Raw genomic sequence first — 23,896 nt, 5'->3', positions numbered from 1 at the left:
TGAACAGTAGTCCAGGTGTAACAAAACTAGGGCCTGTAGGACCTGCCTTGATGATTGTGCTGTTAAGGTAGAGCAGCGCTTTATTATGGACAGACTTCTCCGCATCTTGGCTACTGTTGTATCGATATCTTTTGACCATGACAGTTTACAATCCAGGGTTACTCCAAGAAGTGTAGTCACTTCAACTTTCTCTATTTCCATGTTATTTATTACAAGATTTAGTTGAGGTTTAGTGAATTATTTGTCCCAAGTACAATGCTTTTAGATTAAGAAATATTTAGAACTAATTTATTTCTTGCCACCCACTCTGAAACGAACTGCAGCTCTTTGTTACGTGTTGCTGTCATTTCAGTTCCTGAAGTAGCTGATGTATAGTGTTGAGTCATCTGCATACGTAGACACTGGCTTTACTCAAACCCAGTGGCATGTCGTTAGTTAATATTGAAAAAAGTCAGGGGCCTAGACAGCTGCCTGGGGAATTCCTGATTCTACCTGGATTATTTTGGCGAAGCTTCCATTAAAGAACACCCTCTGTTCTGTTAGACAAGTAACTCCACAATATAGCAGGGGGTGTAAAGCCATAACACAAGTGTTTCCAGCAGCCGACTATGATTGATAATGTCAAAAGCTGCACTGAAGTCTTAACAAGACTGCTCCCACAATATTTTTTATCTATTTCTCTCAGCCAATCATCAGTCATTTTTGCAAGTGCTGTGCTTGTTGAATGTCCTTCCCTATAATCTTGCTGAAAGTCTGTCAATTTGTTCACTGTAAAAAAGCATTTTATCTGGTCAAACAATTGTTTTCCCCAAAGTTTACTAAGGGTTGGTAACAGGCTGATTGGTCGGCTATTTGAGCCAGTAAGGGGGGCTTTACTATTCTTAGGTAGCGGGAATTACTTTTGCTTCCCTCCAAGCCTGGGAGCACACACTGCTATTATCCTCAGTCATTTTCCATCCAAGTTGTCAGACCCTGGTGGCTTGTCCATTGTTGTTTTTTCACCTCTGCCACACTCAATTTATGGAATTCGAAATGATGTTGCTGGTCTTTCATAATTTGGTCAGATATACTTGGATGTGTAGCGTCAGCGTGTGTTGCTGGAATGTCATGCCTAAGTGAGCTAATCTTACCAATTAGAAACATCATTAAAGTTGTTAAAGTAATCAGTTGGTTTTGTGATGAATGAGCCATCTGATTCCATGTATGATGGAGCTGAGTTTGCCTTTCCTCCCAATATTTAATTTAAGGTGCTCCAAAGCTTTTTACTGTCATTCTTTGTCATTTCTTTGTTTCATTGTGTAGTTTTAAAAAATGTATTCAGTTTAGCTACATGATTTCTCAATTTGCAATACATTTGCCAATCGGTTGTGCAGCCAGACTCATTTTCCATTCCTTTTGCCTCATCCCTCTCAACCATACCATTTTTAAAAATTCCTCATCAATCCACGGGGATGTATTTTTTTAGTAACTGGAATAAGCTATTTCATAAATGTGTCAAGTGCAGCATCTGTTTGCTCCTCATTACACACCAAGGACCAACAAATATTCTTTACATCAACAACATAGGAATCACAAAAATCTTATTGTATGACCTCTTATACAATATATTAGGCCCAGCCTTTGGAACTTTTGGTTTTCCTAGATATGGCTATTATATTGTGATCGCTACATCCGATGGATCTGAATACTGCTTTCAAGCTAATTTCTGCAGCATTAAAGATGTGATCAATACACGTTGATTTCATTCATGTGCTGTTTGTAACTACCCTGGTAGATTGACTGAGAACCTGAACCAGGCACTGGTTACAGTTTGAAGCTTTTTCTTGAGTGGTCAGCTTGATGAAAGCCAGCCAATATTTAAGTCACCCAGAAAATATACCTCTGTTGATATCAAGCACATTATCAAGCATTTCACACGTTATCTAGATACTGACTTAGCACTTTGGTCTATAGCAGCTTCCGAAAATAATGGACTTAACGTGAGCCAGATGAACTTGTAGCCATATTACTTATTTAACATGAGATCCTCTCTAAACTTTCCAGGAATGTGGTTCGGAATATAAACAACACCTCCACCAATGGCATTTGTCTTTCCTGTAAATGTTATAACCTTGTATTGCAAAAACTGTATTAAAGGTATTATCTAAGTGAGTTTCAGAGATAGTCAGAATATGAATGTCATCTGATACTAGCAAATTATTGATTTCATGGAACTGGTTTCTTATGCTACATATGTTAACATGGGCTATTTTGAGCACCTTCTGGGATGCTTGTTTTTGATTGATTGCTTTACTGGGAAGCTTAGCAGAAGTAGGTATGCTCATGTTATTTATGTTAGTGCAGGGTGATCTGCACACAGTGGACTTCCTACTAGGGCACACCGCCTCAGTGCTAACAGTATAAAACTGGTTCATAGGCACATGACTGCATACAATAGCTGTAGGATCAGCAGAGACATTCAGGGAAGTTAGAGGATCTTAAATGAGGTTACTTGCATTGTCTACCAAAACCCCTGGTATAATGTACATTTGCCGAAGCATTATGACAACTCAGCGTCACAATGGTAGTAGGGATTAACTGAGCTGGGCCTGGGTCATTAAGCCATTGTCTCAACGCAGCCTTGTGAAAGGATCTAGGAACCCAAGTGATTTGGGTGGATCCCATCCTCCTTATAAAGCATGTTTTAGTTTCCAAAAGGTATCGAAATTGTCCACCAAAGCTACACCCATTGAGCTTCAATAATCATGTAACCAAATGTGAAGAGAGAATCTTGCTAAAGTGTTCAATGCCACGATTGAGAGGGCACAGGGCCAGATAACACAGGTATTTTATTAGTTGAGAGTCAATCAGCTCTTTTAAAATCCAGTTTCAACTGTTCAGAGCTGCCCTTCATAATGTCATTAAAACCCACATGGACTATGATAGAATCAACTTGGAGATGGAGAAGCCCCGCTCGAGCCAGAGCATGTTGCCAATGTCGACTTCAAAATCTTAGGGGTAGGCACTGTGGCCGCAGACACAGGTAACCCCCAGCGGCGAAGGTGCAGGAAGAACAGGCAACAGGGACGGAGGAACTATTGGTTGTTTGTATTCGCTCCGGGCCTCTCGTTGGGACTGTAGACTACGTTGTGGGAGGCTGCTGTCTTAGGCTTCCACGGCTCGTGACATGCGAGCATCGTTGATTGCCATGCTCCTCTTGCTGTGCTCCTTCGACTCCACTGTCAGATAGGGGAGCCCCGGGCTACTCCGGCCAGTCGGATAACAACAAGGTGGAGATGCATCCAACAAACACGAACGCCGTTCAGCCACCGGCGTTTGCCCCAGTTTCTTACGTATGCTGGCGACCTGCATGATCAAGGAATCCACCTCAAGCCTATAATCCTCGGCAAGCAAACAATTGCTGCATTGGAACTCTGAGTGATCCAGGTTGTCCCGAAACAAAGCGTAGTAGATACAGTGCCCGGAACCGTTCATCTATACATGTAACGTAAACTCACTCACCTTTGTACATCGCCTTGGTCTGTTCAATTGACCTTATTTTAGCGCCCCAAAAACGTAATACTTCCAGATCAACTGTAATGTCAATACCATTGTAAAGCGCAATTTCTCCCCTTTCCAACAGAATCAATTACATGACCCCCACGCTGCCCGTTTCTGCATAATTAAAGAAGACAATGAGCCCCGTCGGGTCTTTTAAAAAATGTAGGGTGGGGAAAAGAATCTAATGCGTGATAGTGAGAAGGAGAGATGTTGTGTGGGAAAATCGCTTTTTTTCACTCTACCTGTCCAGCTTATCACCTTATCGCCTCTAAAATGTAAATAAAACACTATAAAGAGTTTGTCATTACATACCTATTTGAAGGTTTGTGTCGAATTTGAATCTGGTTTTTAGGGCGGTGCTAAAGGGATCTTAGAAGTAAACAGTGGCTTTGAGAATGATGATCGCATGCAATGATGACGCAAAAAATTACTAGGTATCCCCCTTATCCCCGTCACTGTCCATTTCTTGTTTTTAAAGGATGATAGAAGTGCTACACCTGGTGGAGAGAGATTGTAAGACATACATAATTGCTTAATGCGTGCTGTACGTTACGACATGTAACGGTGGGCCAATTTTTTTCAACTTTTCTCCAATACTATAGGGCCATTACCATGTCGATCAACGCTTGAATAGAAACCTAGTTCACAACCCCGACTTTGAAGTCAACACAGTCGCTACAGTCCCATTAGTTTTCTTTGTAGCCTCGTTTGAATGTTGCGGTTGCTCACATTTGTTAACTAGACTGTGACTGACATACTTCACCAGATTATAGTGCTGAAGTGAATCGGTAACGAGTGCAATTTACTGTTCCTTTCACCATAACACGGGTGTATACTCAAAATAGTTGTAAAACTGAAGTTTTTCGACGGAAACTAGCGTTTGTATTAGGGATGGGCACGGTTATTTGACTATCCGAACGGACGTTAGTATTCGATTACTTGGGAGACTTTTTTTTGTGGCTTTCTTTTAAGGCTTTGTCTAAAATATTTATAAATGATATGACGATGCTACATAGCCTACAAGGATATGCCATTTGCATTCAATATTTAAATAAAACGACAGTTATGAGTGCATCCGTTTAAACAGACGCGTCCGTTTTACACGTGTAGCTTGTTATTGACTGTCAATCAAAGCGGCGCTACAGTCAGAGTGGGAGATTTCTAATCGCATTTCAGTAAATACAGGACAATGCAATGTGGATAATGAAAGTTAATTTCAGTAGTAATATTAATCGTTGACAGTACATATCATGTATACAGATACTGCTGTTGTATTGTGTAATCTTCGGTCGATACATTTAATTAAATGAAACGGTCATAAAAGAATGGCTAATAAATCAACAACAAAATACATGGTTACACTATATTACTTGTAAGTTATATACAATGTAAATACTGAAGGGAATTAATGGTCATAGGATGTCTCTCAGCCTATGGCAATCATACAGCCAAGTTTAGTTGTTTACGTGAAGAGATCTACCTATCAAAACTCACAGTCCCCCTCTTCCAATTTTTTGTGGCTATAAAATTCCAGAAAATTGTGCAGTGAATTCAGCTAGATGAAAAGCCAAAATTAGTATGACATCTGGGCATTTACAGCATAATAGACTTTCGAGAATGTGCATACTTTAAAACAATTTTTTTGTGTGTGTACTCAAACGGTCTACAGCCAGTATGGGTATTTGGACACGGCCCCTGAGTTGACCGTTCATGTGAACACTTATCGACCAATATCCACTTTCAAGCCAATTGTAGAAAGCTCTTCAGCCCTGGCTTTCTGGCTTTGCAAGGAAGCGCTCAGACATTCCATGAGAGAATTACCTCCAACTGGGCTGAGTGCATGAACTCCTCTCTGATCATTATGATCCACACATACCAATCACTCTAATGCTGGGAAATTACAGACCAGGGCAATTATCAGCAGGGCGAGTTCTACAGAGGCAGCCTCCAGGCAGCCCATCTTTTTTTAAATGACTCCAATCAGAGTCATATTACAACTTTGGCAAAATGATTAAGATCCCTGGTGTTTTGTAGCATTCAGAGAAACAATGTCTTCTCGAGGACTGGAGAGGCATTTTACGGTTCAGAATTTGTGCTTGATAAGGAACAAACAAAAGCTGACGCAATTTAACTTGATTATGGCTATACCTCCATGGAATTTGTCCCTTAAATTGATCCACCATCCCAAATTTGGATTATGTACTGTATAATGCTAATTAAGTGGGTGCTTAAATTTGTCCTATTTCAGACATGTACAAGTGTGTTTTTGAGGTTTTTTTGCATACAAAGTATCAGTCAAAAGTTTAGACACCTACTCTTTCCAGGGTTTCTCTTTATTTGTACTATTTTCTACATTGTAGAATAATAATAACTATAACAACACATGGAATCATGAATCATATTTGATTACTTTATTTCATTCCAAGTCATCTCATTTCTATAAAGCTGCTGTCTGACAAATCACTATTTTAGTAGTTCGTCAAAGTAAATAAGGCATACTTTTATGACTGCTGAATACCAATCACTTAGATCATGTATGTTCAGGCAGAGAAACCTCACGATGCAGCCTGCGCTCTATCCTGTGTAGGCGAGCAATGGATTATGGTCATTGTAGTTAATTACCGCTTTTTCTGCACTATGTTGGATATTGTTATTTTGGTAACTCCTTACTACACTGAACAAAGTATAAATTATATGCGCAAAGATTTGAATTTCTCTCAAATTTTGTGCACACATTTGTTTGTATCCCTGTTAGTGATCATTTCTCCTTTTGTCAATATAATCCATCGACCTGACAGGTGTGGCATATCAAGAAGCTGATTTAAACAGCATGCTCATTACACAGGTGCACCTTGTGCTAGGGAACAATAAAAGGCCACTCTAAAATTGGCCATTATCTCACACAACGCAATGTCACAGATGTCCCAAGTTTTGAGGGAGTGTGCAATTGGCATGCTGACTGCAGGAATGTCCACCAGAGTTGTTCCCAGAGAATTCAATATTAATTTCTCAACCATAAACCACCTCCAATGTCGTTTTAGAGAATTTGGCAGTACGTCCAACTGGCCTCACAACTGCAAGCCACGTGTAACCACACCAGCCCAAGACCTCCACATCAGGCTTCTTCGCCTGCAGGATTTTGTCTGTAATAAAGCCCTTTTGTGGGGAGAAACTCTTTCTGATTGGCTGGACCTAGTTTTGGCTCCCAAGAGGGTAGACCTATGCCCACCCATGGCGGAGCCCCTGCCCAGTCATGTGAAATCCATAGATTAGGGGTAATTTATTTATTTCAATTGACTGATTTCCTTGTGTCAACTGTAACTCAGCAAAATCTTTGAAATGGTTGCTTTTATTTTTGTTCAGTATACATCCCACAGTTCGGGCTTGATCTGATTTATCTCTAGAGAAACTCCATTGTGCTCTCAGAAAAAAACAAAGGAAATGGAATTCAAATAATTGAACATGTGAAGTCTATTTTGTTTTTTAAAAACCAAAAAAAGAACCAAAATGTTGGGTAATTCCCCAGAACTATCTACCATGCTGCTCTGTGTTAGTGGTGGGACCTTATCTGTTATTGCTTTATTGACCTCTGTCACCTGCTGTTTACTCCCATGATGAACTGGGAATGGAAACGTGCAGGGAGCCCACTGGCTTAGTAACATAATGACAGGGCCAGCCTATTCACTTCTATTCACATGACTCCATTTAATCGCAGAGACCGACCAGGTATTCCCTGCAAAGGAGTGTGTAGCATAAACCTTGCCGATTCCATTTTTTTAATCCTAGGCAACATATTTCGAATAAGCAATTTCCGCTATAGGCATTGACCTCCTTCCCATTCCCCTTTTGCCACGTTCTTATTTGTTTACTACAGTTTTCCTACCGCTACCTGAGCCTAACCTCCAATTGTGGATTAACAAGGCTGGCTGGACATTGTGCCCTGTGCCAGGCTGTCACTCACTGCCACCTCTGGGGACCCGCAGAAGGAGCAACCAGGCTACCGTGGTGCCTCTCCCACACTCGCTGCTCTTATTCCCACTTACCTCCTTGTGCGTAGTACTGCTTGGCTAGCCTCGATCTAGGGCCCTGTTTTGCACAGTCATGTGACATACCTGGATTTGAACCTTGTTCATCAAACTGTCACCTTTTGTTGTCAGATGGTTCAGGAGTATCATTTTTATTTTAGTCATTTAGCAGACACTCTTATCCAGAGCCACTTAAAATTGGCACAGTTATCTTATGATAGGTAGGTGAGACCACGTATCACAGTTGTAACAAGTACATTTTCCCTCAATAGTTATCAACGAAGTCTGCTAGTAGGAATTGACCAAAGTAAACAATAACAAGTTGAAACAGAAATCATACTCCGCTGGTCTTGTAGAAACAGTAGAGGTCCCTTCCCAGCTATAAATGGAGACCATAGCTTGAATTTTTTTGGTGCAATTCTCATTTCTGAATATGGTTTAAAATACAGGATAAAATATTTCTGTCACATGATTGCGCAAAACACAGGATCCTGTCTATTACACATTTTACTGTGCTGCTATTAGAGGAGCAGGAGACTGGGAACAGGAGAAAAGGGGCAAGGTAGAGTCTTGTTCTTGTATTGAAGCTGACAACAGCGTTGGTGGTAGGAGAGGAGTCGCCGCCGATGGCACTCTTATCTGGTAGTTCTACGAACACTAATTTGTAAAGTACACACGGCAGCATCGCGCTCTCTCATCCCTCCATCTTCCCTTCCTCCCTCCTTCCCAGAAGCACAGGCCTCTTGTTTAATTTCCTTTTGGTTTCTCATCTCATTTCAAACCTGACGCCACAGGGGCAACGCTTTAGCCGAAGGTGGGCCTGAAAACATGTCGCTGCGCTGTGATTGGATATCCAAACAGATTATGCAGCCCGCTGCTGAATCCTAAGCCATTTTCTTTCCCCTTCCACTAGATGGAGTGACACTACTTGTGACGTGTTCAATTATGCTAAATCAATGGCCACTTGGAGATGAATCATTACCATTTTATTTCTTATTGTATAACTCATGCGAAAAACATAACGAGCACAGTATTCATATTCCCCAAATTTTATAAATGTCAAACAATCAATTTGATAATTTCATTTGTTTTTTATGTTGAGATCTGGACATCTGGACGGTATAGTGTACAATCCCAACCATGAACTTCATCCAGAGCAGTGTCATCACATGCCGATTACAGCTGTCTTTCTGGGAAGCCTCCAAGAGCTTTCCACAACTGGATTGTGCAGCATTTACCTTTAAAAAAAAATATATATATATTATTATTTTCAAAATTATTCAAGCTCTGTTTGGTTGTTGATCATTGCTAGACAACCATTTTCTGGTCTTGCCATAGGTTCTAATGCAGATTTAAGTCAAAACTGTAACATTCACTGTCCTCTTGGTAAGCAACTCAAGTGTCGATTGTCCTGCTGAAAGATGAATTCATCTCCCAGTGTCTGGTAGAAAGCAGACTGAACCAGGTTTTCCTCTAGGATTTTGCCTGTGCTCCATTTATTTTTTTATCCTGGAAAAACACCCCAGCTAACGATTACAAGCAGATCCATAACATGATCCAGCCACCACTATGCTTGAAAATATGAAGAGTGGTACTCATTAATGTGTTGTATTGTATTTACCCAAAACGTAACACTTTGTATTCAGGACAAACATTTAATTGCTTTGCCACATTTGTTTTTGCAGTATTACTTGAGTGCCTTGTTGTGAACAGACTGCATATTTTGGACAATTTGTATTCTGTACAGGCTTCCATTTCACTCTGTCAATCTAGTATTGTGGAGTAACTACAATGTTGTTCCATCCTCGATTTTCTCCTATCACCGCCATTAAACTAGGACTGTTTTAAAGTCACCTTTGGCCTTGTGAAAACCCTGAATGGTTTCCCTCCTTTAGATGAGGTGGTCATTAAAAAAATCACTATTGCGCACACAAATTTTTTAAGCAAAAGTGAACTGCTGAACTTATTTAGACTTGCCATAACAAAGCGGTTGAATACTTATTGACTCAAGACATTTCAGCTTTTCATTTGTAAAAACAAAAATACAATAAAAACATAATTCCACTTTGACATTATGGGGTATTGTGTGTAATAGACCAGTGACAATCTCAATTTAATCCATTTTAAATTCACACTGTTACACAACTAAATGTGGATAAAGTCGAGGGGTGTGAATACTTTCTGACGGCACTGCACATATAACTAGGAATAAAGTATAATAAACAGTACCAGCAACATGTGTGATGAGTCAAAGTTAGTGCAAAAAGGGTCAATGCAGGTAGTCCGGGTATCTATTTGGTTAACTATTAAACTAACTCTGTCTTATGGCTTGGGTGGAGAAGCTGTTTAGGGACCTGTTGGTTCCAGACTTGGTGCATCGGTACCCCTAGTCTATGACTTGGGTGGGTGGAGTCTTAGACAATTTTTAGGGCCTTCTTCTGACACCGCCTGGTATAGAGCTCCTGGATGGCAACCAGTCAAGGTGCTCTCCATGGTGCAGCTGTATAACCTTTTGAGGATCTGAGGGCCCATGCCAAATCTTTTCAGCCTCCCGAGGGGTAAGAGGTGTTGTGGTGCCCTCTTCATGACTGTTGGTGTGTTTTGGACCATGATAGATGTTGAATTATGACTTTAATCACAAGGTAGACATCTAGCGGAGTGATGCGAATTGCCCGCAACGTCTCCCTATCAAAATTAGTCATTAAAAAAAAACAAATGGCTGGTGTGTTGTTACATTGACAATAATAACAGTTTAGGCCTAGATAACATGGCTGGGGTGCTCAGGGGGCACTCTGTTCTTAATGCTTGTACTTTTGATTTGAGGACTAGCAAAGACTTTATACTTTCAATGCTTGTTGCACATGCATTATGTATGCAGCTAACCCTCGACTGGTTCTCAACTCTGGAGTGTCGTATTTCAGCATCACACTTGATGTAATATTTCAACCTGCTCCACTTTATGTGATTTCTAAGTAAAGTTGCGAATAGAGTACATGAGATGCCTTCCCCTTGCCTTGTGGCTTTTTGGATGTCGTCTCTGAATTGTTTATGCGTTGTTGCAGCCAAGAGACATTTCAGGCCATCATGTCTTGGCACTTATTAGGACGGCTCCACTGCCACATTTTAATGTTTTGATCTCATTCTCTTTAATGAATTGGGTTGTTCCCTAAAATAAGCCCCTTTAAGTGGAAATTGTGTACAAATATAGAATTTTAAAAGCCTGTTTATATTAAATGAAGTGCCCTTTTTAATATAGACGACATGGCAAATTCAATAAATCTGACATGTCTCTCTGCATCCTCTGACTTCTAGGAAGTGTTTTAACCCACTTCAATCCAACTTTTCTCCAAGTTTCGCTATCATTATCAAACCTTAGTTATTTTGTTGCTTTTGACAGTCATTTATGAAGATCATTTATTGCTTGTTATTAGTGATACATTTTAAGGAAGAAAAAAAACCTGTTCCACATTTTCAAGTCAACCTTTTTACGTGAGCTGAACTCTTGTTTCAATATGGTGAAACTATTTTTTAAATGTATTTTTTAAAAACATATACTCAAATCCTAGTGGAAAAGCAGGTGAGCTCAGCTGGTTCTACTCTTTTGACATTTTCTGGTGTTTTGTGATAAAGTAAGCAAGTGTCGAATATTACGCGTCAGACAGGCTTGACATTTTTTAACAATTAATTTTTTTTTGTGAAGCTTGCATTCAATTGCCCCGCCCTGCTTTTACACCTCAAGCTTCCATTCCCCCTGTCACAAAAGGATTTATGGCTGATATAAGATGACGTTGTCAACCCTGTTACTTTATTTGGTCCTTAATAGGCACTTTATTTCACTTATTTAACATCTTGAGATGGGGAAGAGTGCGTTTTATTAAGTTGAACGTGCTCTTTATGACAATGTTCACATTAGTTAAAATTCTTCTCTCGTGTGTCAGAAGCAGTTGTGCGCCCTGTCGAAGCCAATTAAACTTGAACCAAGCCACAGTGCGAAGATAAATGTGTTTAGTATTTTGACTGGTTTGTGTCACCGACCTTCCTAGCCTTTTGTTAAACTGTAGCATAGCCACGGTCTCAAGTTTCTCCTAAACCACAAAAATCCATTGTAAGACTATTTAAGATGTTAGCTATTGGCCTTATTTTTAAAATACAATATGCAAAGAGCATCTCTGTTTTGTCTCTGGTTGGTTTAGATTCTGGGTTTTTAGAGAATGCATCAGTGCTCCATCTCCTCTCTCTCGCGCTTTTTCTATCAACTTCTCTCTCCTTGTCTCCCGCCTTCCCCGCTCAGACACTCTGTGGCCATGTGTCTGCTCACATGAGATGCTCACATATCTGCTCCTACACGCCTGCCTGCATCTCCCGCGCCAGCCTGCATCTCATGCTCCTGCCTGCATCTCACGTGCTTGCTCAGATTGTTTTTAGTATGAAGCACCTAGCTAAGCAAGTGCATTGGGAAAGTACTCAGACCCCTTTACTTTTCCACATTTTTATTCTAAAATGTATTCAATATTTTTTCCCTCATCAATCTACATGCAATACCCCATAATGACAAAGCCAAAACAGGTTTACATTTTTTTTGTTCAAAATGTACATTCAAAATGTAAAAAACGAACCTTATTTACATATCTATTCAGACCCTTTGCTAAGAGACTCGAAATTGAGCTCAGGTGCGTCCTGTTTCTATTGGTTATCTTTGATATTTCTACAACTTGATTGGAGTCCACCGGTGGTAAATTCAATTTATTGGACATGATTTGGGAAGGAACACACCTGTCTATATAAGGTCCCACAGTTGACAGTGCATGTCAGAGCAAAAACCAAGACATGAAGTTGAAGGAATTGTCCATAGACCTCCAAGACTGTATTGTGTCAAGGCACAGATCTGGGGAAAGGTACCAAATAATTTCTGCAGCATTGAAGGTCCCAAGAACATAGTGGCCTCCATTATTCTTAAATGTATGAAGTTTGGAACCACCAAGTCTCTTCCAAGAGCTAGCCGCCCAGCCAAACTGAGCAATCGGGGGGAGAAGGTCCTTGGTCAGGGAGGTAACCAAGAACCCGATGGTCACTCTGACAGCGCTCCGGAGTTCCTCTGTGGAAAAGACAACCAATTCTGCAACACTCCACCAATCAGGCTTTTATGGTGGAGTGGCCAGACAGAAGACACTCCTCAGTAAAAGGCACATGACAGCCCGCTTAGAGTTTGCCAAAAGGTGCACAAAGTACTCCCATACCATGAGAAACAAGATTTGCGTCACATCTGGAGGAAACCTGGCACATCCCTACGATGAAGCATGGTAGTGGTAGTATGCTGTGGGGATGTTTTTCAGTGGCAGGGACTGGGAGACTAGTCAGGATCAAGGGAAAGATGAACAAAGCGAAGTACAGAGCTCCTTGATGAAAACCTGCTCCAAAGTGCTCAGGACCTCAGACTGGGGTGAAGGTTCACCTTCCAACAGGACAACGCCCATAAGCACACAGCCAAGACAACGCAGGAGTGACTTTGGGACAAGTCTCTGAATGTCCTTGAGTGGCCCAACCAGAGCGCAGACTTGAACCCGATCGAACATCTCTTGATAGACCTGAAAGTAGCTGTGCAGCGACACTCCCCATCCAACCTGACAAAGCTTGAGAAGATCTGCAGAGAAGAATGGGAGAAACTCCCCAAAAACACGCGTGACAGGCTTGTAGCGTCATACCCAAGATGACTTGAGGCTGTAATTGCTGCCGATGGTGCTTCAACAAAGTACTGAGTAAAGAGTCTGAATACCTATCACATTTACATATTCCACTATTTTATTTTTTATACATTTGCAAAAATGTCTAAGCCTGTTTTTGCTTTGTTATTATGGGGTATTGTGTGTAGATTTAGGGAATAATAATAATAATTTTTTATTTTAGAATAAGGCTGTCAGTTGTGGTCAAGATGGATGTCCAGTACATTGTAGCTCCTTTTCTGTTCGTCTGTCGGAGTATCACAGATAACCTTTTTTTATTGCCAATTTAAAGTCTGGGGAGGTGCCCCTCCTATTGTGACTTTTTGTGTCCTTTATTTGAATCTGATGGACAGAATTATGGTTTGCCTTAAAGGAACGAAGGTCATATCAGACCCATGTTTGTCTCTGCAGCATTACTGCTGTCGTTAGATTTCCTAACCTTGTTTTATCACCCTTTGGGGAAAAAAAGAGTCTTAATGTATTATCAGATTCTCAGTCCATCTTCTTTCCTTGCGCAGAGAAGGCTATTTTGTTGGTTCTAGTCCAAGTTAAATGATGACGAACAAGGGATGTACTTGACCATGAGAGTACGAGGAGAATGGGGGGAGGGAGAGACATGGAGGAGGAGTTTAAAGCAACACACACACTCACTCAACACTGGGGACATTAGACATAAGGATAATAGTCACATCTCCCACATCAATCATACCAGTTGATCGGAGCCTAGCGGTAATTGGAATCAGTAGCGTGGGGATTTGGTCTCTGCTCTGGGTGCTGCCCACACACTAGAGAGGATTGAGGAGCAGATTAAAGTGACGAGAGGTCAATGTTAAAAATCTGGGAAAGGGACGTTGGGGCCGGGAATTCCAATATAAATGTAAAGCAGACTGGGTGCAAAAGTGTAGGGCCGTCCTGCTCCATTTGAGCACACCGTTGCGCTCAGGTCGACAGTGACACACGTGTACGCGCACACACGCGAATGGAAATGTCTGTGCCGTCACCGCAAATCTCTTTCCACTCACAGACCGGATATGCCTCTGACAATGATGGACACGATCTTGGTTCAGCAGGAGTATGACTGTCCGCAGACTGCTTAAAACACATCTACGGGATGTAGGCCACAAGAAGTGATTTTTATGCTTTTCAGACAGCTTGGTAAACAATGTGGCTAAATAAACGGGAGTACATCATCAGACAAAGGAGTGAGGACAAGGTTGCTTCCTTGGTGCTCTCTGCTAGATTTGTTCTAATCCATCAAATTTCCTTTGTGCTTCTCCAAGTCAGACCCGTTTTGAATACATCCTAAAAATCCTCTCCTTTCACCAAGGGATTATGTCTGGGTGTTCTTTTTATTTCCCCCACCAACTAGGAACACAACCAACCACACACAAAGAAACATAGCACATCCTTTTACCCCGGTTTCACGCTGTCCCAGGCCAGGGCCTTTCTCACAGCACAACCACGTGGAACCAGGTTAGATTTTTAATGGGGTTTGTGGGGCGCCGAGTGCACCTGCCCTCTGTCTCGTGCAAGCCGCTCACAAGGGAATGCAGGGGCCTAGCTCAGCAGGCTCGCCACCACAACTCACTGTTATTTAAACTTCCATTATGGGTATGAAGTGGGAACTGTCAGTCCTCGTCATGCGGATGAGGGGGACCTATACTGTATGGAATCCCATCACAATGAAGAAGCTGCAGGACAAACAGCTGGGCCTGCTCCTGTCACAGCCACGTCAGGATTATTCCCTCCCCGCAAATTTAATATGTCTCCACCTCTTTCTCTCTCCCGCACTCCCCCACAGCACAGCTGTGGATTTTCCAATCTATCACACTCCCTGACTCGTCCTACATTCTAGAAAATGACACCCAAGATTCAATCATGTACCTGGGAACGTAAGTGAGGGGGTTGCTCGGCCCCAGGCTTTCCTTTTAGATTAGCTTCCATTGGTGATGGTGACTGCCCTCCTGACTAGCTGGCTCGGCTTCATTTCAGGGCCTGGAACACAGGGCTGTTTTTGAGTTGCGTTCAGGGATGTGAGTTGGTATTGGACAGAAGTCGGGCTCACGTTTTTGTTTGTGAGCAGTTTAAATTGAGTTCTGGACTTTGGTTTTAGCCGCCTGAGGGCTGTTCCTAGTGCGTGCATGTCATTTGTCCATTCCTGGAACTCTAATCATATTTAATATCCCTTTTCACTAGCTTTCTGCTCACTACAATCCATCTCTAGTCATGCTGCTCCTCTCCTTTCTCCAAGTGCAATCTTGAGTTCTCCGACCTGCCCCCATCTATCCCGTCACACACACACAGGTTGACTCAAGACCATGTGACGGATACTCTTGTTATGTTCTCTCATGTACTCCTATATTGAATTCTAAACTGGTGTCTTGGAAGCCAATTTCGATTTGTGTGTGTCTTCAGATGTGCCAGCCCAATTTGGATTTCCTTTTTACAGCGATGCGTAGTTTGATCGCAGGAGAGGTGTCGGAATTATGGGTGTCTTGTCTTTGTCCATGTTTTTATTGGGATTGATTCCAAAACAACCCTATTACCATGTTTCTCTTGGCTCTCGCTTATGCACTCTCCAGTCTGAGTTTACCTTCCTCCTTAACACCCTGGTTCCTGTGTTCTCTTCTCCCCTCAGTGCTTGACATGGCTCGCCACGTGCCCCTGTACCGGGCGCTGCTGGAGCTGCTGAGGGCCATCTCCACCTCCACGGCCCTGGTGCCCCTGCTGCTGCCTCTGTCAGGAGACCCCAGCCAGGAGGAAGAGGAGGAGGGAAGCTCCGAGGGACAGACGTCTGTGGGCATGCTGCTGGCCAAGATGAAGACCTGCGTGGACACCTACACTAACCGCCTCAGGTGGGGACTTAAACGGACAGAGTAAGAACATACAACACAAGCAAAGAATAAAGTCTTACTGCCAATGTAATCAATGTAAATTGATGGTTTCCGCCGCGCATTAGCGTTTCAAGGGGGTTCGATCCTGGGCCAGCCTCCTCCCTGGTCTCTAGACCGTGAGTCATCAGCAGTAGTGAGCCTGTAGACCTGACCTGTGGGCCTGTGACCATCCATTATTAATCACAGCCCCAAAGTGTGCAGGAAGTCCATGTTATTCTGCTTCAGCAGCACAATTAACAGTTTGTGTAAAGGATCCTTAACCCCCTCCCATATATCTCCCCCCACCATCCAGCCCAGTGCTGAGCTTACGCAAAGACCGTAGCAGGACACTTCAGAGGAGCCAAGGCACTGTTAACCTCTTCCTAGCCTCTACGCTAGCTACACACATCCGCCCAGTGCGCGGAATCCTCAGTATTCCGTGGGATTCCATCCGAGGAGTCAATATTTAAAGGATGTGAGCCATGCGTGGTTAGCTGTGGAGACGTATCAAACCGTTCCAGCGCATGTACGATTCCCACAGACATGCATGTCTCCTCCCTGGTGGCATGTTATGCATTTAATGCTCCAGCTGGGTGTTACTTTTAGAAGGCACAGCCCCTCCCTCTTGAATGTCCCACCAACAAACATGCCAGGACCCATGACAGTTTTTTTCAAATGTACAGCAGAATAGCCAATCCACCCTGGGAGACTGACAGACCTACCTGGTGGTCTGTACCACTGCTGCTTATCAGCAACACAATTAGGATTACTGTCTGAGGGTGGTCCAGCATGAAGCTGTGGTTTCTTCACCAGTGATGGGGGGGGGGGGTGTGAGGACGGAAAATGCCCTGCTATCAGCTCCGTCAGGCCTCAGCGATAATGCATTCATAAGCATCATATCCACAGGCATTACATCAGGCTGGACTCTGAGGGCTGAGGTCCGGACACACCGAGAGGGTTCTAATGAAAGCAGGGCCTTGGGGCGGTTGGGACAGCTGGGCATCCACAGCAGAGCGTTAGGCATTCTCTTCAACTGTCTCTCCCCATCTGTGTCCAGCCTTCCAAGGCATGTGTTGGCCGCCTGGCCTGCAATGGAATGGAATGAAATGGCCGATGAGGACGGGGGACGGGGGGGGTTGGTGACAGAAGACCTTCGCTGACTGTCCTTGGTGGAGCAGAGGGGCGAGAAAGGGGAGGGAACTTGGCGGCTGTTCAACTTCACAAAAGGTCATGTGGAAAGTGTATTTTTCAGCCACCCATCAGCAAGGCCGCGGAATCCATTCTCCTCTCAGCTCCTACTGCGTTTTTATGCACAAGGTTAAAGGACTGTTTTAACGTCCCTCGTGTATTTCAGCCACCTCTGGGGTTTTCCACTTAACCCAGGAGTTTTGATGCAGGGACTTATTTTAATTTTAACTGGGATGAAAGTAGGGAGGTTTTTTCAATGTCTTTGCTTACCTAGTTGTGAGCGCCAAATGATTTGCTGCAAGTCTTCACAAAACTGGTTAAAGTATTCATGGCACCTGGACAAGAGGAATGGTGTCCTTGCCACTTCGTTACATTTGTCTGAACATTGGGTCACATGGTCTTTGCTTCTTGGTTTTGAGGCTTCACCGTTGGATGCACACCCCTTTAACAGAGCATGAAAAATACTGGGAATGGGTATATCAATTTTGCTCCAGGATTGTGGCTCACTGGGCAATATGCTCCTTTTCAGATGGACACGGGTATCATCTACAGAACCGCCCGAAATGTTTAATTGTTGCACTGTAGAGCACTCCTTAGGACCATTGAACATTTCTATTCCCATCAGTAATCTTGTCGCCTCAGATTTCCTTACGTGATCGACTGCAATGCAAGTAAATTAGCGATATATGTCACTGCAGGCAGGGATTATGTTGATTTACTGAACTCCTCTTTTTGTTATTCAGGTCAAAGAAAGACAAGGCAAAAGGCGTGGTGAAGCCTGATAGCTCAGACCCAGAGCCTGAGGGCCTGACCCTGCTGGTGCCTGACATCCAGAGGACGGCTGAGATTGTCTACGCTGCCACCACCAGCCTACGGCAGGCAAACCAGGGTAAGGCTGGCCGCACACACGTCGCTCTCTGGCCTAGGGCCAAACCATGCCGAGCAAGGGGACTATTAGTCTGGACCCTCCTTGGCTTTTTTTTTTTACAGACATTTATTGTAATACGAAGTGACACAGTAAAATGTTAGCCAGTGCCTTTTTAAAGGTTGTCTGGTTTTGGCTCTTTCAAAAGATTCCCCCCCCCCCCCCTAGAAATTTGACTGAATTATTTCAGCAGGTCCCAAATGTCTTCCCAGTCTACATTTTTCTCGCTACCTCTCCCTTTTGTCCTGTGTGTTCTTGGGACAAGGACAAGAAAATGGGTCTCTTAAGTTTAGTCTCCACAAGTACAAATTCCCTGGGCTGTCATTGACTTGGAGCCTTTTAAGTCTCAATTTTATCTTAATCAAGGAAACGCGTCCTGTTTTAGGCCTGAACATCCTTTACCCAACTCCAACCCCACTCTGTCAGTGACAGGTTAAAAGTTAACCCGTTCTCTTACATCGCTTTGATGCTAAATAGAGACGTTTGTCCTATTGTGGCCACCTGTTGTCCCACAGGCCCCATGCAGCCCTTCTGTCTGCGTCCCCACGGTGCAGGGAGACCCATAGTACAGACAGTCACGAGAAGGACAGGAGGGTTCGGTAGTGAGAGGGCATCGGGTCATAAAACCCTCTGTCAGGGAGCTCCTGCCAGCCATTGCTGAAGAAAGCTGCCAACCGATGCATCTGACGTATGATTGACTGTAAACGCCCCTCCCCCGGTGGCTCTATTGGGGGATGGGGGCGGGAATGTTCAGATCAATGCAGCCGTCACTTTACACAAGGAAATTCATATGATAATGGCCACTGGATTCATGTTCCAAAAGGGAATGGGCAGCATAGAGGGCTGCACCGATATGCGTTTTGTTTTAATTAGTCTTTAAAATGGCCCAGCGACAGGCTTACGAGGAGGCAGGCGTTTAAAGCTCTGTTCCTACAGCCTAGTATTAGACTGGTTAAACTGGGAAACTGTTCCAAGAAATATTGATATCCAACGCTAACGTGCCAACAGAACTGAGAGTAAATAAAGTATCGACGGCCCCCCCCCCCCCCCTTGCATCCTAAGTCTGGTCGTAATAGGCCAGTAAAATGCACCAGTAATTTAATGGGAGGTACATCTGTCCAGGTAGCAGTAACTAAAGCAGAGGATGAGAGCGGGGCTGGGGTGCTATAAATAGACCGTTAATTATGTGAATGCATTAAATTGCTTTCTATCCCGTCTCTCGACTGTCGGTGCGAAAATTGGTGGCCGTTTCCATTGTCATTTGTCTTGGACATGGTTTAGCTGTCGACAAGACCCAGAAGAAATTGGAGGGTAGGGGGTGGGAGAATCTCCCAACGGATTGCAGATTCATTCATCCATCAATATGAAGGTGAAAATGGGAGGATAAGGAGGTCTGACAAACCCTGCCATTACCTGCGAATGCCATCATATTCTGAGATAATCTTGTTGAGCCGAAGAGGAATATGACTTTTTGTGTTTTCGATGTTAATCGATTTAGTCGGCGTGGACTAGGTAGTAATATCAATGAAGCGGTGACCTCAGCAGTCCTTTATCACAGTGTGGTTGGTTTGTTTGTTTGCCAGGAAGATTCATGTAAAGATGGTAGGTCTGGACCTAGATCCAGGCGGACAGTAAGCCAGGGATGACAGGGATGACTTTGAACCTGCCATGGTAACAAGGTTTTCTTTTTATCTTTCCCTCCATCAGAGAGGAAGTTGGCTGAGTCCTCGAAGAAGGCAACAACCAGACCCAAACCCATGTCCATCCTACGCTCACTAGAGGAGAAGTACGTGGCCATCATGAAGAAGCTTCAGTTTGGTGAGTGCTTTTAAGTTTCTGTGCGTTTGTGTTCAATGTGTGGTGTACAGTTGGGCCAGTTGTGTTTTGGTGGGTACCGTATGTTGGAAATGTGGAAATGTTTATTTTCAAGACAGAGGAGGAATGCTTAGACATACTAGAGGCAGGGCTCTTCACTCTGAGCCTGGCTGTCGGTTGGTCCCTCCCTCAGTGCACGTAATGCCCAGAACTCCGCAGCAGCACAGCCCCAAACCCCCCCATCCCCTTTCTGAAATGATAGATAACGCAGTCCTGCTGCCTGTCTGCAGGGAGGAAGGTATTTTCTGTCTGTCACTTCTCATCCTGCCACGCCGTGGTTGATTACGGGACTTTTGTTGTGCCGCAACTGATTTTTTTTGCGCACGGCACACGTCTAAAGTAACCGCAAGTGACATGAATGTAAACGGACTTGCTCTGGGCCAAGTACAAGAGAGAGACGGTCGACGAGCCAAGGTATCAAGGCAGGAACCCCGGTGTGGAATATGATTAAAGGACATAGGGGCCATGTCATTACTGAATAGAGGTTTACTGCCAGATACATGTGTACTCGTTCATCCAAGTGGGAGGATATTTGCATGATATGCCAACAGGGTGTTTGTTTCATGCCTTTTATTATTTTGATGTGTAGTGAACCATTTTGAAAGTGTTTAAACCTTCTCTCCAGCAGTCCCAGTAGGTATTGACATTAATACCTGTGTTGGGTCTCTCCCTGGCAGACACCTTTGAGATGGTCTCGGAGGACGATGACGGGAAGCTGGTGTTCAAGGTGAACTACCACTACATGTCTCAGGTGAAGAACGCCAGCGACGCCAACAGCGCTGCCCGCGCCCGCCGCCTGGCACAGGAGGCCGTCACGCTCTCCACCTCGCTGCCCCTCTCCTCCTCCTCCAGCGTCTTTGTCCGCTGCGACGAAGAGCGACTGGACATCATGAAGGTACAGATGTATACTGCCCTGTCCTCTACGGTCCTCTGTGCTGTACTATTTACACTCAGTCACACGTCTCGTTCTCTTAGGACTATCTTACACCTACAGTAATCAATCCACTTGATTTGATACTGTACATACCTTTCAGCATGTCTTTTACAAGCCCAAACCACCTAGCCTATCATTTCCCCTCCCCATTTTATACATGCAGTACTAGCCACTCACATTTTACGTAATCATCTATAGAAGTGATATCTGTTCAATGGTATTCAAGGTGTTTATGAAATGCCTTTACCGGAGACCCCATCTGTCTGATTCAGAGATGATGGCCAGCTGATGATGATGATGCTTGTAAAAGTGAGCAGGGTGTTTCCAGTACTGTTCCAGTCAAATGGATGCTGTCTGGGACACTAAAACCGCAGGACTTGCGCTATTTGCGGTTGTTGCAGCAGGGGGGGGTTGGGGAAACGGATTTGGTCTGTTGGGGACTCTGCTTCCGGTCTTGATAGCCTATGGCTTCGCATTCCAATGCCGTCATTGAAAGTCTTACTCATTTTCCAATGACGTTTAATACATGGCCCTGACCCCTTTTCTGATTAATGGCAAAGTCTCATTTGGTAAATGTCAAAACCCTCGTCTGCTAAGGTTCTATTTCTGCCGAGAACACAACTTTTTCCTTAGCAGCACAAGAACGGGCCACAAGTTGATAGAGGCTGGAGGACATGGTGGGACATTGTGATGTCTAGTGACCCATCTGGGGTTGTTGCCCCCCTCATTTCAAGTGTCCCCAGAGAGCTCCTGTCCTACTGGCATAGTTTAAATAATAAAAAAAAGTTAAATAAATAAAAAATTCTGCCATAAACAGTGTATCATTCTTTCACCGGGAGCGGTAGCATCAAGCTATCTTAGTAGACATTATTAGCAAAACCACTTGCTCCAGTTTTCCCACCTACTTCTCTGGGAAGCGCACTAAAAGTGTCTGAATGTTAATGTCGAAATATACTAACCGCCTGAGTGACACTTGGTGCCCTCAAGCTATCTTGTGAGCGCTCTGCTGGTTTGGATAGGCATGCTACTCCTCACACCTGACGCTGCTGAGACAGGGGTCAGTCAGTCGGTGTTTGACTCTCACCCTCCCCACACATTCTCTCCCTCTCTCACATACACCAACTACCTACCTACAGTGTGTCCACGTCCTCTTTACCGTCACACGTCTTCTCGTATCGTCCTACCTCTCTCCCCCGGATCAGTGATTCTTTGATTTTTTTTATTTATTACAATTCTGTGTCTTGTTCCTGTTCCACGCTGCCTGCTTCACTCTGCCTCTACTCCTCCCCCATCAGCAAGCCGCTCTCTTCAGCTGGCAGCGTGGCCAGCTTCCCCCCCCCCCCCCCTCCCCTCCCCATTCTCTCCCCCTCTACAGCTGGGAAAGCTAACCTCACTGAAACTTCACTCAGACACCTTGTTTGTTGATGCAAGAACACAGGACACTCTCAGGATCTCCCCCTCTCCCCCTTCAGGGATGAAAGGGGATATTCACCGTTTTGATCTCACAATATGACAGCTGTGTAGTGCCAGCCACACCCCCTAACCAGCCATAAGCCTACTCTGCTGCTTCTCTCCGTCCGTTCCCTCTGCCCATCTCCCATCGGTTTTTAAATGTTATTTAGCCGTGATGGTGATCTTGGGGTGTGCAAACAGTGATGGGGTTTTGTTATGGATATGTAGATCTATTTTAATTTGGCCTGTAAGGACTAGCAGGCCAGCCTGACTGGGCTTCACTGTGGCACAGCCTCGGAGTGCCACTGCCAGAGAAAAAACGGAGCACAGGGACGGTCATGCTTGCACCTTAACGTCTCTGAAAGCCTTACGTTTCTAGCCAAACCCCATTCTATCGCAAATTGCCACATAATTTGCGTATTTTTATAAACCATGTTGCGGGCCTTTTTAAACTACTCGTGGGCCGTACGTTTTTGGTTTGGTAACAAACTACCTTGTTTAGTCATGTTACCTGGCTAGCTAGCTAACATGGTACCCTTTGGCTATGCACACATTTGGATTGCACAGGAAAAACAGAAAAGGGATACAGAGCCTACTCTAAGAGATGCTTATGCCTACTCAATGTAATTCATTCTAAGGTAAATCTGAAGGGGGAAAAATCCATCTGATGTTCCTTAAATTCTGTTTGGTGTCTAACTTTTGGGAGCAGTGTGTGGGAGCGAGAGTAACGCTTCGAACACACTGACAGCATCCTTGCACAAAATAGTACACAGCATCATCGGGATATGTGTGCAACAAAAGTTCAACGTTCACCTTCTGCTACCATTTCTGTCAAGACGTCTACGCGTACAGTTTGACACCTACGTTCGATAAATCCAACGTATGCACCACACCGAATGCACTGCAACTGCCTCTGCAAGGCAAACGCAGCGTTTTCATTGGAAGGCTGTGTGTAAAGTTGTCTGAAGAGTAGGATAAAGATGGTTTCATATAAACCTGGTGTGTTTCCCCTTTCCTTACACAATGAAAATTCAGATCATTATGCATTTATGTTCCTTACTACGTTCCTCTTGCCCAATCACAGGTAGGCATTTGGATGTGAGTAAATCAGTTATTTTCTGCAGTAGCCCTTTCTGTTATACAGTAAAAAGTGCAGTGTTTCCCCTATACTATATTTTAGCAGCGCCGGGCCGTCACTGCTATATAGTTGCCACCATTCGACTAGGGGATAATCTAAAATTCCAAAAATGGCATGAGGCCCTCATTTTATTTTACGAGTCACTCAGATGGCATAAGAACATTACATAATCCATGGCAAAATGTGTAGAATTGCTGGAAGTTAGCTTTAAAACAGCAAAATTGTC

General features: G+C 43.8%; 1 protein-coding gene across 19 annotated transcripts in view; it reads left to right on the top strand.

The window, feature by feature from the left end:
• LOC109899695 (baculoviral IAP repeat-containing protein 6) overlaps positions 1 to 23,896 on the top strand; it is a 140,948-nt gene that overhangs the window by 100,682 nt on the left and 16,370 nt on the right. For 15 of the 19 annotated variants that reach the window (XM_031835772.1, XM_031835763.1, XM_031835766.1 and 12 more), the window contains 4 exons: positions 15,924 to 16,161; positions 18,090 to 18,235; positions 19,979 to 20,089; positions 20,824 to 21,041. In XM_031835772.1, the coding sequence (XP_031691632.1) occupies positions 15,924 to 16,161; positions 18,090 to 18,235; positions 19,979 to 20,089; positions 20,824 to 21,041 (713 nt within the window). The remainder of the gene's footprint in view (positions 1 to 15,923; positions 16,162 to 18,089; positions 18,236 to 19,978; positions 20,090 to 20,823; positions 21,042 to 23,896) is intronic. The other 4 variants (XM_031835774.1, XM_031835765.1, XM_031835778.1 and 1 more) reach the window with 1 other exon arrangement.

Source organism: Oncorhynchus kisutch, linkage group LG11 (genome assembly GCF_002021735.2).
Source record: "Oncorhynchus kisutch isolate 150728-3 linkage group LG11, Okis_V2, whole genome shotgun sequence".
NCBI lineage: Eukaryota > Metazoa > Chordata > Actinopteri > Salmoniformes > Salmonidae > Oncorhynchus > Oncorhynchus kisutch.
Note: the sequence above shows the minus strand (reverse complement) of the source record. Positions and strands in the feature narration are given on the sequence as shown.